This window comes from Nelumbo nucifera, chromosome 1 (genome assembly GCF_055504915.1).
Source record: "Nelumbo nucifera cultivar China Antique chromosome 1, China Antique-T2T, whole genome shotgun sequence".
Taxonomy (NCBI): domain Eukaryota; kingdom Viridiplantae; phylum Streptophyta; class Magnoliopsida; order Proteales; family Nelumbonaceae; genus Nelumbo; species Nelumbo nucifera.
The window spans coordinates 152,900,707-152,915,250 of record NC_142649.1 but is presented as its reverse complement, the minus strand read 5'-3'; the positions used below and the strand labels follow the sequence as shown (position 1 = coordinate 152,915,250).

The 14,544-nt window shown below is 46.0% G+C and overlaps 1 protein-coding gene across 1 annotated transcript; it reads right to left on the bottom strand.

Moving 5' to 3' along the window:
• Nucleotides 1–2,434: 2,434 nt before the first annotated feature.
• LOC104589164 (self-incompatibility protein S1-like) lies at nucleotides 2,435–2,863 on the bottom strand. Its single transcript, XM_010247384.1, has one exon. It carries the CDS (start codon nucleotides 2,861–2,863, stop codon nucleotides 2,435–2,437), a length of 429 nt encoding a protein of 142 aa, XP_010245686.1.
• Nucleotides 2,864–14,544: the final 11,681 nt, after the last annotated feature.

The window sequence follows — 14,544 nt, the reverse complement described above, 5'->3', positions numbered from 1 at the left end:
TAATCAATAAAAATGGTGACCAATCAACTCGTATAACTGTATTGATGATGATATGTGCTTAAAAATTTTTACAATTTTTATACTTTTACAACTATAAAAATAATTATTTATCACACTTTCTGATGTAATCGTTTTTTTGTGATGTATCAATTTTTTTGGCTAAGTACCCCGTCATTTGACCCAGTGGTGAAGTGCGTGGTGACGAACTGCTTGATGGTGAGCTACTTGGTGACGAACTCCCTGGTGGTAAGCTACCAGGTGGCAAGCTACTTGGTGACGAGCTCCCTAGTGGTGAGCTGCCTGGTGGCGAGCTACCTGGTGACGAGCTACTTGGTGACGAGCTACTTGGTGACGAGCTCCCTGGTGGTGAGCTACCTGGTGACGAGCTCCCTGGTGGTGAGCTACCTGGTGACGAACTACTTGGTGACGAGCTCCCTGGTGACGAGCTCCCTATTCCTAGGCGGCCTGTGACTCAGAGAATGGTGGAGCTCCCTGGTGCAGCGCAACCCGACTGCCCTCTGCATGAGGTGATCTTCTCTCCTTTGTAGGCAGTGGGAGCTGAGGGACTTGCGAGAACTCCATCTTTTCCTCCTCTTTGTAGGCGACAGGAGCTGAGGGACCTGCGAGAACTGAATCAGAGGACCCGGAGGTATTTTCCCGGCGGGGACTCTCCGACGCTTAAGTTAGCACTCTGATTGTATAGAGCTTGAAGATGATATTGGAGAAATGAGAGAGCTAGAGAGCAGGGATTACCTCCATTTTTTCCATTCTCTCCTCCTTGGCTTTGGGGGTCGGAGTCCTTATATAGTGGTGCCCAGTCACATCAGGCGTAACCGCCACTGCCCAAGCCATTACTACCAGGACTGAGGTGACAAGTGCAGGCTGCTACTGCAGGGTACGGACTCGTCAGGCGTGCCATGCTTTTCAAAGACGGCAGGTACGACGCCGCCTGGCAAGAGATGTAGGTGTTGCCACCAGTTTTGTCAGGTACGGTTGTCAGACAGGAGATCTTCCTGCGATATGCCGAACTGCTCTTCTGTACCGAGCTACCCTGCAAGTGGCGAGCTACCTATGGCGACGAGCTCCTTGGCGAGCTCCTTGGAGAGCTGCCGATCTCCTTGGTGAGCTGGCGAGCTCCTTAGCGAGCTCCTTGGCGAGCTCCTTAGAGAGCTGCCTAGCTCCTTGGCGAGCTCCTTGGTGAGCTGCCGAGCTCCTTGGCGAGCTCCTTGGAGAGCTGCCTAGCTCCTTGGCGAGCTCCTTGGAGAGCTGCCGAGCTCCTTGGTGAGTTGGCGAGCTCCTTGGAGAGCTGCCGCCTAGTTGTCACGAGGTGCCACATGTCACAATTTCACTGGAGGGTCAAATCTGCCCTCATCACTTTCTATGTTTGATATGATGAATATATAATATTAGAGAAGTATTCAAATATTTTCTACAAAATTTTTTATGTTTAATTTTTTTTTTCTAAATTTTATTATTTAATTATGACTTCGAGTGGTGACATATCTGGCTTGAAAGGTTAGATTGTTGATCAACTGTCAAAAGGGGAAAATTTTTCATTTAGGCCAGTTTTAAATTTTGTATTTCATTTTTATCATCTCTAAAAATAATTCTTGTTTATCATACTTATATTTTTTCTTTAATATGAAATATTAGATATGTGCCTAAATTTTTATATATTTTTTGTATTATTTTTATTTAAAACTTTATTATTTAACTATGACATCAAGAACTCACCCCATATGACATCAAGGGATTAAAGAATTATTTTTGTTTCTTAGGTTGGTTAAAAAAAAACACGTTTCATTTATTACATGCCACTTGTATTTCTAATTTTTTATTATATATTTATTTATAATATATTTTTTAAAAATTAAAAAATCAAAAAACCGACAAACCAAACCAATCAACCAATCAACCAATCAACTTCAATTCAATTTCGGTTACCGATTTTTCAAAATCGGTATTATCAGTTCAATTTGAAAGCTAGGCATACGATTTGGTTAACCGAACCATGAGCACCATCAATTAACATAGATAAATTAGTAAATGGAAATCACAACCCATTGATCACCTCCTTCAAAATCCCCAAAAAAGAAGGGACCTTGCTAAGAAGCATGTAGTATAAGAACTTTGCTATTACTGAATGTGCTCTCCGGCTACCAAGTCTCTTAATTTGTCTCAAAATGCATAGAAAGAGGGGATATCAACACAATTACCATTAGAGCAACAGATTGTTCATTGTTGCTCCATTCAATTTATTCATAAAAAGCACCTCCCGACCTCAATTCTTCATTCCTTCCCACAACAAAGAAAATAAAGGAAGCAGAAGAACAACAAAGGGATTCATTAAAAAGAAAAGAAAGAAGAAAAGTGGAAGGAACATTCTCTTTCAAACCCTTATTAGCTTTTTCTTTATTGTCCCTTGACAAAGGCCTTACTCTGAAGGGTTGGTTTCCCATCTAGCCCAAAAGGAATAAGTTCCATTCACTTCATCATACGCATACAACCCATCCTGCCTTGCGGAATACCAGCAGTTATAATGGCACCTAGACTTGTCTCTCGAGGCCACGTAGACGTCGTAATGGCCCCACCCAAGCTGCCACACCATGTCGCAGTAGTAAAGCGTTGTACCCCAGATGTTAGCATCGAAAGCCCATTCTGCGTACATGTTCCCCTTGAGCATCTTCTGCCCCAGATCGTCGTTCTTGGATCGACAATGAATGCTCAGACCATATCCATTCCCTATTTCATTGGTAATACGCACATCTATCTTGCCCAGAACCACAGCTGCTTCACTCAGGCACAGAACCAGTACTACTACTACACTCATGAGAATGTTTCCATTGAAGTTGAACATCTTCATTTTCTTTGCTGCTGGTTGCTGGATGCGGGGAGGTGAGGTAAGATGAACAACCAAAATGTTCCTCTTCTCTTTAAATAGCCAAAATCATGGTTGTAAACACTGCACTTTGCACGTTTCTGGGTCATTTAATGGCTGCACCACTGCACAGATTCGTGCGTAAATCTAGCAATATTGGGAAGCCAATTTGGATGATTTCTCATATTTAGGTAGTTTCTATTTCTATATATAACTGATTGTATTCTCTTAGGATTTGGAGTGATGAGTAGTGATTTTCATATTAAGTAGTTTCTTTAAATGACTGATTGTATTCTCTTAATAAGCACACCTTTTTGCTTTTTTGTGAACAAGTAGCCCATAAATATTTTGACAGCTGTCATAGAAATTTGCTTTGAATGGTTTCAGCTTTTGCAGCGTAGACCGGGGGCATTTATGTTATAACTGTAAAAAAAAATATATATATATATAGTGAATGGTTACTTGGTGCGCTCACTATGGTTGTTTTCAGGAGTTCCTATATTAAGCAATTATTTGCAAGGTTCAAGATTTTATTACACATTGGATCAACGTTTTAAAAAATATCATGTAACGAAACCGTTCTAGCCATCGGTTTTTAGGTTGATCGTCTGACCATCCGGTTTGAACGGATGGCTCATTCTGATAAATAAATTAAAAAATTAAAAATAAAAAATGGTCAAAACTATTGAATGGGTCAACGGGTTGATGGTTTGATCACTTGGGTCAACAGGTTGTTGATTTTTTTAACGGTTTTTTATCAAAACCGAATTTGGGGTAAAACGGAACCAGTTGCCTAGACATTCTCGAACCGAACAGTCCGACCGTCCGAGTCAATGACGGTTCAAAAACCTTGCATTGGACCATATTGGTTGATATGTGTATCGTATCGGTGGGTCACCAATACTTTTACTTTAGAGATTTTTTGAAAAAAAAAAATATTTGTTTTAGCAGTTAGATAACCTTGTTTCTCACCAACAAGTTCTTTTTCACCCAAAACGCCCATTTAGAAAAGGTAAAACATTTTGGGCTTTTTGGATTATGTATTTAAGTAATCAAATTGGATTTGGATTTAACTCTACCCGATCTGGTTAAAACCCGAATCTGATTATAGTATAACATTTATTGATATAAATTTTATATATTTGAAATTATAAAAATATATATTTTTATATAGTATATTATATATGAATTTATATAAATAAATTCAGTATATTATATTTACATTAATTTATTAAAGATAAAAATTGAAAAGTAATTAAAATTTTAATTTTTGTATTAAAAAAACGGAATTGAATTAAATCCAAATCCAATCTGAATCCATTAGATTCAAATTCAAATCTGAGGTCTTTAAATCTAATTAGATTTTCGGATTGGATTCGGTTAAAAATTTTCAGTAAATGGGTCATATTCAGATTTTGCTGAATCCAATTCAATTACAGCCTTAATACCAAATGTTAAAATGTACTTATTTAAATAAGCACTTTTTCAAAAAGTCTTGTTTAAAAGTCGAAAGGAAAAGCAATGCAACACTTTATTTACTGGCTAATTAAGGGACAAATTGTAATTAATTAGGGGTGAAATTTTGATGACAGGAAAAACCAATCTACTCAACTCAACTCAATCCTTCCTTAATCTCAACTCAGTCTTGATGGATCTCAGCCAATTGGGGTCGTCTACACCAATCTTGTCCCACCATTATGCTCTACCCAACTTAGTAGAAAGCATGAGTGTATCTCTCTCTCTCTCTCAGAAAAAGTCCATAGCAGCACTCGCATGTCTCTTGCCCAGAACAAGAGCTACTTCACTCAGCCACAGAAACAGTACCAACTACTAAGAGGACGTTTCCCCTTTAAAATCTTCATTTCTAATTTTTTTGTGATTGTTAGGGTTGCTTGTTGCTGAAGAATCTATACATGTTAGAGTGGATGAGCAGATGAGGAACTTGTGTTTGAAATTTCGGAATCCGAACATCACTCCCCCAGTTTCAAAGTCGAGGAGTGGAGTGCCCAGTTGGGGTGCAGCACGAGTTCCTTTGGTCAGGGTCCGTCGTTGGGCATCTTGAGGAGATCTGAGGAGTTGGTTGGACCGACGATCTCTGCAGACCGTGGGGTCTGTAGAGTTGGTTGGACCGGCACTTCAGGGCGGACTGATGCAATTAATGTCTTTACCGTTGCTTCGGTTCTCGAGGTCTCATGCATGCGGTGACAATCGCATCGATTAGTCTTCCCGAGCTTTGTTAGAGTGGCACTTGATCTCCACCGTTGATCTGGCTTCAATTTGCGCTTCTGGGGTTATAAGAAGGGGAGGAAGGGCATTCCTCCTTCGCCATTTGCGAGAGGAGCTGCTTAGATAGCTCAGCAGGGGTTGTTGGCGTTACTCGACTTGCGCTCTGATTCCGTGGCTTCAAGTTCAGTAAGATGTCTTCCCCATCTTCCCGTTCCTCTTCTTCTTCTTCTTCTAGTTCTTCTTCCAGTTCTAGTGGCTCCAACTATGAGTCTGAGGTCGGGGAATTTAAGGCTGCCAAGGTGGAGGAGGCCGATGCTGGTCCTTCTAGAGTGGAGGTAGAGCTTCCTATGCGTGTTGGTCATTGTTTCGGGACCACCCCCTGCATTTTGACTCCCGGGGACTTGGTTCGGATCCGAGCCATGTATGACATTCCCGAGGAGTTTGAGATGAGGTGTCCACAGGCCGACGAGAGGCTAACAAATGCTTGGTCGGGCAAGGTATGTGTGTACGAGAGCAGCTTGTAAGTCGGGCGAAGGTTTCCTTTGAACGAAGGGGTAGTCAGGGTGTTTGAATGGTACCGAGTGTTGTCGGTGCAACTGATGCCGAACTCTTTTAGATTTATGTCCAACCTTATGTCGTATTGCACAGTCCTTACATCGAACTGACCCTGGGCATGGTGAGTTATCTCCTCCAGTTGAAGCTTCACCAGCAGGGTTACTATTATTTCTCAGCCAGGAAGAACATCAGAGTGTTGGTCGGGGGGCCATCCTCTATGAAGCATTGGAAGGAGGAGTTCTTCTTTGTGCACTGTCCTGGGGGCCTACCTTTCACGGCCGCGCTGTAGACGCCGAGGACGAAGGTACCGCAGCCCAAGTGGCCCATGCTTACCTGGGAGGAGAGGTCAGCCCTGAGCATGATAGGTGAGATAGATGTGGTGGCGTACACATGCTCTAAGATGTTGATGCTCGTCGGACTAATGCACAGGGTGGATGGTTTATTTTTTTTTGCTTCGGTTTACTTGTTGAATCCTTTCTTTTTTCGATCTTATGCTTACTCTATTATAATTCTGTGGTGCAGGTGTGGAGATGGTGAGTGAGGAAGAGATTGTTCGCCAAATGAAAGAGAACCGGGCTGGTGTGCGGCCACAGGTCCGCCCAAAGGTTGTCCCCTCGCTAAGATCTTCTGAGAGGGCGTCCCGACATCAAAAGAGGGCTCGATAGTAGGGGAATGATGATGAGGATGTGGTAGTGGTGGATCTAGAGGACATTTGTCGGGCCTTCATTCCTCCACAGACGGAAGTCGGGGGCAGCAGCTCGGCCATCCACATGCCGCGGTGGTTGGTCCGCAGCGAGGATAGGCTTGAGACGCCCGAGGTGCCAGAGCAACTTCTTCGCGGGCTCTTGACCGTGGCCATCAATCGTGAAGCCAGGAATCTGGAAGTAGAGCCTTAGAGTGCTCGCTCGTCTGTGCTACAACTCAGGTAAGTTCATACTTGTCCCCATCATTTTATCGAAGTCTCTTTGTGTTGAAATCGTTTCTTGTCCACAGAATGCATGCTCGGCGATTGCTATGGTTGACCGCCTCTGGCAACTGCGCGGTATGTACGAAAAAGAGCATACCGAGTATCTGAATCTGAAGTCACAGTTAGCCGAGTTTTGAGTAGCTGCCAAGCGCACTACTGCGCTGGAGGCAGAGGTGGTGGAGCTGAAGAGGCAAATAGCCAAGCAGGCAGACGTCATTCGAGGCTTGAAGCAGCAAATCCCCGAGCTAAGGGTAGAGAAAGAGCGGGAGAAGGCAGAGGCCGTGTCTCAGTTCAAGGGCCCGGTCAAATATAAGTAGGAGATGGATGAGTACGCCTTGAGCTCCTTTGAGACAGGGCTCAACCTCTTCCGGAGGAGGGCGCTGCATCACTGTCCGGAACTGGCCAACATTGCACAAGACTGGGATGTGTACGATGATGAGACCCCGCATGCTGTGGACAACCTTGTTGCTACCGACGATGGCGGGGACGAGGAAGGGGAGGAAGGGGAAGAGGCTGCGGATCCCCCTGCCGAGGAATGAGCTGCCACGGAGTTTCCCTGAGCCCTGTGTGGTTCACTTCTCTTTTTTGTAGTGGCTCGGTATGCCGAGCCTTATTCCATGTACTGCTTTTCCTTCTTTTTTTTTGTAGTGGCTCGATATGCCGAGCCTTAATCTATGTACCGCTACTTCAATTAATGGAAACATATTTACCTTCACATTCCAAGCATGTGTACCGTTTTCCCCTTCCTCTTTTGTGAAACCTTAGTCCTTGGTCTTATTCCAGCCGAGGTTGGAAGTTGGCCAAGATCTTGTGGTCTCCGACTTGGGCAGCCGGAGTGTGTTCCAAGCTCTCATCTTTGGGATGCCCAATTACTAGTCTCGGGAGCATTTTAGCTCTTTGAGGGCTAGCCGTTACTCGGCTAGCTCTGGTTTGATTGTTAGTCAGTGGGTGTGTGGAATTCAATGACCGCCCTCAGGCCCTAATGGGCAGGGGCGTTCTTCTCCTCTTTAAGCTCAGGTCGTGGTCATCCAAGGCAGTTTGCTTGGTCGGAAATATGCCATCGAGCAATGCGTCATGGGCTCCGGCCGTTCAAAGGTCAACCAAGTTAGTGTTGTGCACCAAGCTATGCGTCTGTTGCACAACATGTGTTGTGCGGCGTGTGTTGCACGGCTTACATGATGTGTGTGCAATGTGTTGTGTGTAGTGTGTCGCGTGTCGTGCGTGGTGGGTGTGTATAGTGTGCTGAGCAATCACTTATAGCTTGAATAAACTCTTTATTGATAATGAACTATTGGTAGTACATTCAAAGATTCCCGGTGTTCCAACTTCTTTGTATTGGTCAGCCATCGAGGTCTTCGAGTCTGTAGGTGTCGGGTCCGAGGACTCTAGTGATTACGTATGACCCTTCCCAGTTTGATTCGAGCTTTCCTTCTCCTGGCGCGGGCACAAAGACTTTGCGGAGGATGAGGTCACCTGTTTTGAACTCCTGTCTTCAGACTTTGGAATCGTAGCACTTGGCCATCCTCTGCTGCTATGCTACCATCCTTACATGTGCTTGGTCCCGTGCTTCTTCCACCAGATCCTCGTCGTTCTGATCTTCATCATAAAGCTCGATCCGGAGAGATGGGGAGCCTATTTTCATAGGTACCATGGCCTTGGCCCCATAGGTTAGACTAAAGAGTGTCTCTCCAATAGCCATCCGCGGAGTAGTCCTGTATGCCCAGAGTATACTCGGAAACTCTTCGACCCACCTTCCCTTGGCCTGGTCAAGTCAGGTTTTCAGGCCGTGTAGTAAGGTCCGGTTGGTTACCTTGGTCTGCCCATTGCTTTGGGGTTGATGTATGACAGCGGCTCGATGGTCAATCTTCAAGTTGATGCAGAGAGCTTCAAATTTTCGGTCGATAAACTACGTCCCGTTATCCATGATGAGGACCCATGGAATACCGAACCAGCGGACAATACCTTGCCAAAAAAAGTTACAGGCATTGTGTGCGGTAATGCGTGCCAGTGCTTCAGCTTCCACCCATTTGGTGAAGTATCCCACTGCCACCAAGAGAAACTTTTTCTATACAACCGCAGTAGGGAAGGGGTCAAGGATGTCCATGCCCTACTGCGCGAATGGCCATGGGCTGGTGATCAACTTCAAGGGGGCTGCTGGCTGATGGTGAAGGTTGGAGTGTCACAAGCAACTGTTGCATTTCTGCACGAGCTATGTTGCATCTTGCTTCATGGTCGGCCAAAAGTATCCTTGCCGGAGTGCCTTGTGAGCTAGGGTTCAAGCGTCGGGGTGATTTCCACAGATGCCTTCATGTATCTCCTGGAGGACATAGTTGGCCTCGGCTGGGGAAAGACATTTCAAGTACGGGAGAGTATGTGAGCGGTGGTAGAGTTATCCCTGGATGAGGCAGTATCAGGCTTATCTTTGCTGGAGCTTCTTAGCCTCTATCTTATCTTCTGGAAGTGTGCCATGCCGGAGGTCTGAATGATGGGGTCCATCCAGGATGGGCCGTGCTACACAGGGAGGATGAGTAGGGCCATTGGTGCAATGCTCGGCTAGGCCAAGGTGTTTATCCGCACTGTCGAACTCAGGTCTGCTTTCGACAAACTAGCCAACTTCGATAAGGCATATGCTTGGATGTTCTCGACTCGGGGAATCTGCTAGGTGTTGAACTGCTTGAGCCTTTGGATGAGCTCCTACACCTTTTGTAAGTAGCTCGCCATCGTGGGTGTCCGAGTCTTGAATTGGCCGTGGATTTGGTTTACGATCAGCTAAGAGTTGCTGAACGCTTCTATCCTTCGTGCACCGAGGTCCAGGGTAAGTCGGAATCTGATGATCAGGGCTTCATACTCAGCTTCGTTGTTTGATGCTTTGAACTTGAACCTGAGGGTGTGCTCCAATGCCGTGTTATCTGGGCCAAGGAGTATGAGGCTGGCTTCGCTGCCTTGTTAGTTTGATGAACCGTCCACATGGAGAGTCCATACTGGTGGTGCTAGGGCCGAGACTTGAGTCATGAAGGTACATTCAGCGATAAAGTTGGTCAAAGACTGGGCTTTGATCGCAGGACGGAGTGTGTAATCAATGTCAAACTCGCTTAGTTCCACGCTCCTTTTGATTAGGCGGCTAGATGCTTCCGGCCTCTGGAGTACCTGTTTGAGGGACTGGTCGGGGAGCACTCGAATGTTGTGAGCCCGGAAGTACGGTCTGAGCTTTCTTACCGAGGTGACCAATGATAGAGCCATCTTTTCCAGGTTGGAGTACCAGGTTTTCATGCTGCTGAGGACTTTTTTGGTGTAGTAGATCGGCCTTTATACCCGGTCTTCCTCTTTGACCAGCACCGAGCTGACAACCTCATCCCCGGATGAGAGGTAGAGCAACAGCTCGTCCCCTGGGCTCGGTTTGGTGAGGAGAGGTGGCGAGCTTAGATACTACTTCAGTTCTTGAAATGACCATTCACATTCCTCGGTCCATTGGAAGTCCTTCGGACGTTTTAGGACTTTAAAGAAGGGTTTGGTGATGGGAGGTGGCGAGCTTAGATACTGCTTCAGTTTTTGAAAGGACCATTCACATTCCTCGGTCCATTGGAAGTCCTTCGGACATTTTAGGGCTTTAAAAAAGGGCAGACACCGGTCCGCGGATTTGGACATGAACCTACTAAGGGCAACTATTCTTTCGGTGATGCGTTGCACCTCCTTGTGAGTCCAAGGTGATTGCATGTCGAGGATGGCCTAAATCCCAGGAATTTACCGGAGCTGACCTTAAAGGCGCATTTGGTCGGGTTTAACTTCATCTTGTACTTCTTGAGGGTGCCGAAGACTTCTTTTAGGTCAGCAAGGTGATGCTCGGCCTTCTTGCTCTTCACGAACATGTCGTCTACGTAAGCCTCCATGTTTCGGCCGAGCTTATCCTTGAAGACCTCATTCACCATCCGCTGATAGGTAGTGCTGGCATTCTTGAGGCCGAAAGGCATCACCTTGTAGGAGTATAGCCCACGGTCGGTGATGAAGGCTGTTTTCTCCTGGTCGTCTAGGTGCATCCAAATCTGGTTGTATCCTGAGAAGGCATCATGAAACTTAGGAGTTCATGCCCTACCGTTGCATCGACAAGTTGGTCGATCCTCGGTAGGGGAAAGCTGTCCTTGGGGCAGACTTTGTTTAGGTCGGTGAAATCGATACATATCCTCCACTTCCCATTGGCCTTCTTCACCATTACCACGTTGGCCATCTAGCCAGGGTATTTTACTTCCCAAATGAAGCCGACATCAAGCAACTTCTGCACCTCGTCAGTGATCACTTGCCACCGTTCTATAGCGAAACTCCATTTCTTCTACTTGATAGGTCGGTAGCATAGATCGGCGTTCAGGCGATGTGTGATTACCTCAGGGTCAACCCTAACATATTCGCCGCCGACCAAGCAAATACGTCAGCGTGATCCCTTAGCAGTTGCACTAGTTCCTCCTGGAGACAGCCATACAGGAGAAAGCCTATCTGAACTGTCCTTTCGGGGTCTTCCTCATTGAGCGACACCTGGATGAGGTCTTCAACAGGTTGACCACGTTGTGTATTCACCTCGTCCTGCAAATCGTAAGCTTCATCCATCAATGTTTTCACGGCCGGGCGTGGTCCTCGGCAAGAGGTTAGGTAACATTGCCATGCAGTCCTCTGGTCTAGCCTCTTCTTCTGTCCTCGATTGTCAATTTCACATAGTCGCACATACTTCTTGCGCCCCAAACTACTCTCCCCTCCAACAGCTATGCTTACTGATATCACGTGAATGACTCCGGCCGAAGGAGCTCGGGGTGGTGGCCGAGCATTCTCTATGCACGACTCTTCACGAGCTAGCTTCTCGCTTTTCTCGACAAACCCACCGAGGTACCCGCGCCTGATCAAGTCTTCAATGTGGTTGCGGAGGTCGAAGTAGTTGTCCATGTCGTGACCATGATCGCTGTGAAACTCGCAGTACTTGTCTCGGTTCCTTTTATTGCCCTGCGTCTTCATCTTCTCGGGCCACCAACGTAGCTTCGATCGTGGATTTGCATCAGAACTTCAGACCACGGAGTGTTTAGCGGCATGAAGTTTCGATAGGTTGGTGGGGGTGTCCATGCTCTACAGTCAGGCCGACGATCCTGTCTTTTATGGTCCCAGTCCGATCTCTCTGACTTTTGATCCTTTGTGTCTCTCCTCTTCTTGTCTGGTTTTTCTTCTTCGTCTTGTAGCTGCGTTTGAGCCTCTTCTGTGTTGATGTATTTCTGTGCATGGCTCATTAGCGCGGCTAGGGTCTGGGAAGTATTTTTGGAGATGGAGAAGTTGAACGGTGAGGGGCGGAGCCCGTGCTGTATGGCGGTAATGGCCACGGACAAGTTCAGGTTCTTGACTTGTAGCGCTTCCTTGTTGAACCTCGCTAGGTAGTCTCTAAGAGATTCTACCTTCCTTTTCCGCACTTGCATGAGTCTAGCCATAGTTTTCTAATGCTTATGGCTTGCTATGAATTGCGCCAGAAACTGGGTCTCCAGCTACTCCCATGATGCTATGGAGCGCGGGGGTAGAGAGGAATACCAAGCCAGGGCCAGGCCCTTGAGGGTGGCCACGAGGGCTTTGCACATCAAGCCCTCAAACAATCAGTGCAACATCATCTGAGCTTTCAGTGTCGCGATGTGGTTGGATGGGTCAATATTCCCGTCGTACTTGTCGAACTTGGGCGCCCGCCACCCTGCAAGGGCTACCTTATCTATTATCTCTTGGACAAAGGGTGGCTCCTTGCTGGGCTGGGTGATTGGCCATGCAAGTTGATCTACGGGTGGTGTCGTGCTCTTCTGAACTTGGCTGCACTCTAACTCCTCTAGGTGTTGTTGAAGCTCATGGATCTCAGCGTCCCTATTGTCCAGGGCCGCGGTATGCGTGGCCCTTTCCGTCTAGGGGTGTGCAAAATGTTCTTTTACCAAACTGGACTCGGCGACAGAGACCACGTGGGGTGACATCCGCTTGTCAGTCTTTTATCAAATTGGACTATGGTTGTCCTATTATGCTTGTCGAGTCTTTCTTGATGAGACTGCACTCCCCTCTTGTCTGCTGGCGCGTTTTGGGGTCCTTGGGACAAGGATCATCCTTTGTATGAGTTGGGGAAAGAGGAGTGGCCTAATTGGGCAGTGCTACGGAACCCAGATTTTGCATCATTTTGAAAATCTTGCCGACCTTCTCTTGCATTGCCTGGAACTGTACGAGGTCAACCGTGGTCGAAGGCTGTGGGGTTTCTTGATGTGGAGGGCCACAACAGCGAGATTCCCGAGATGGGGATCGGCCTGTTGATCGCTCAAATTGGTTCTTAGGCATCTTGATCGCTTTCTTGGTTGCGCAGTAAAGAAGAGATTTCGAGAAAGGCTTTTTGTGAAATCCCACAGACGACGCAAATCTGATGCTGCTCAATCCGAGGTGGTGCACGAACCGAGTAAGGCAGTCAGATAGTCCTTGCCAACAGGGCAGAGCCGAGGTTGTAGGACGGAATCTCGCTTCAAGACCTGTGATCAAGAAAGGATGTCAGAGGCCCGAGGAATTATCCCTGGGTAAATACACCGATGCTCAAGTCAGTAGAAGGTGATGGATGGCCGGGCCGAGCAATATGGATGATGGTCTAAGAAAAGTAACAGTAGGTGCTAGAAGTTGGAATCCCTTACCTTGAGTGGGAGATACCTTTTTATAGTCGGAGATCCGTGTCCTAGTCTGATTGGGCTTCCGGGGTTGTCGGGATGAAGTTAACCGCCGAGGTCTTTGGGATAGAGTCCTATTCCCCAGTAGAATTGTCCTCATCCCTCCTCCTATCCTTGGTCATGCTTATCCACGTGACGTGTAACTGACGTGGCTGAGTAGATAAGATGAGGGGTTACAGTAATAGCGTATAGCTCAGCCAGGGCCACATAATCAGTGTATGCTGCGGAGCTAACCAGGCCGTACCGACATGGCCGGGGTGACCAAGCGATAACTAGGCTGCCACGTCTCACCTAAGGCCAGCTCAACCATGACCTAAACAATTAGGATTACTTGCTGCTAAAGAACCTATACGTGTTAGAGTGGATGAGCAGATGAGGGATGGCCATGTTTTTGTGGAATTATCCTTATCTCAAGTATTACAATCAATATTGACCAATATATTGATGTTTAACATGAAAATGGAATTTATGCATTGAAATAAGAAGTAATTACAGATGGAGCGATGATCGCCCAGCAAATTCTAGAGGTCACTTCCCGATGGTTAGTGACTAGAATATCCTCAAAGAAATGGATAGAAGGGTGCTTTGCCACCAAAGATATTGCATCAGTGAGGACAGGTTTACTACGCCATGAGCAAGAGTAGTTATGGCCTTGCATGAACTTGATGACATGCAAGTTATCCCCCACAATATAGACTGTATCCCCTGAATGATGTGTTAGAGCAATCGTAACGTCAGCCTTTGGCCTAATGCAAACAGATCCGTAATTTGTGAAAACTTACATGACCATTAAATGACAGTAAAGCTAAATTGTCTTAAATTTTTGGGTACGAATTTGATAATTTAGGCTTAATTTGGAAGGACTACAAATACAAATAGAATGCAAACTTTGTATTTTATATTATTTTGTATTATTTCATATGTATTTGCACAGTAAATATTTGTATTTGTAATCTTTCCAACTAAGCCACAATAACTTATATCATACATTTAAGGAATTTATAAAATTGGGTCCTTGTTAGAATTTCCCTATTCTCTTTGTCATGCTTCACCTTCTATACCCGTTCAAAATTTTGTTAGTTACTAATTTTTAAGATTAACAATGAATTGTCCCATGGTTTTTAAAAATGGACCGGACAAGGAACCGTTTTGGGGTTCAATTCCCATGTCAAATGGTCCAACTGTTCGGACCAAACAGACAACCCACTTTGACAAAA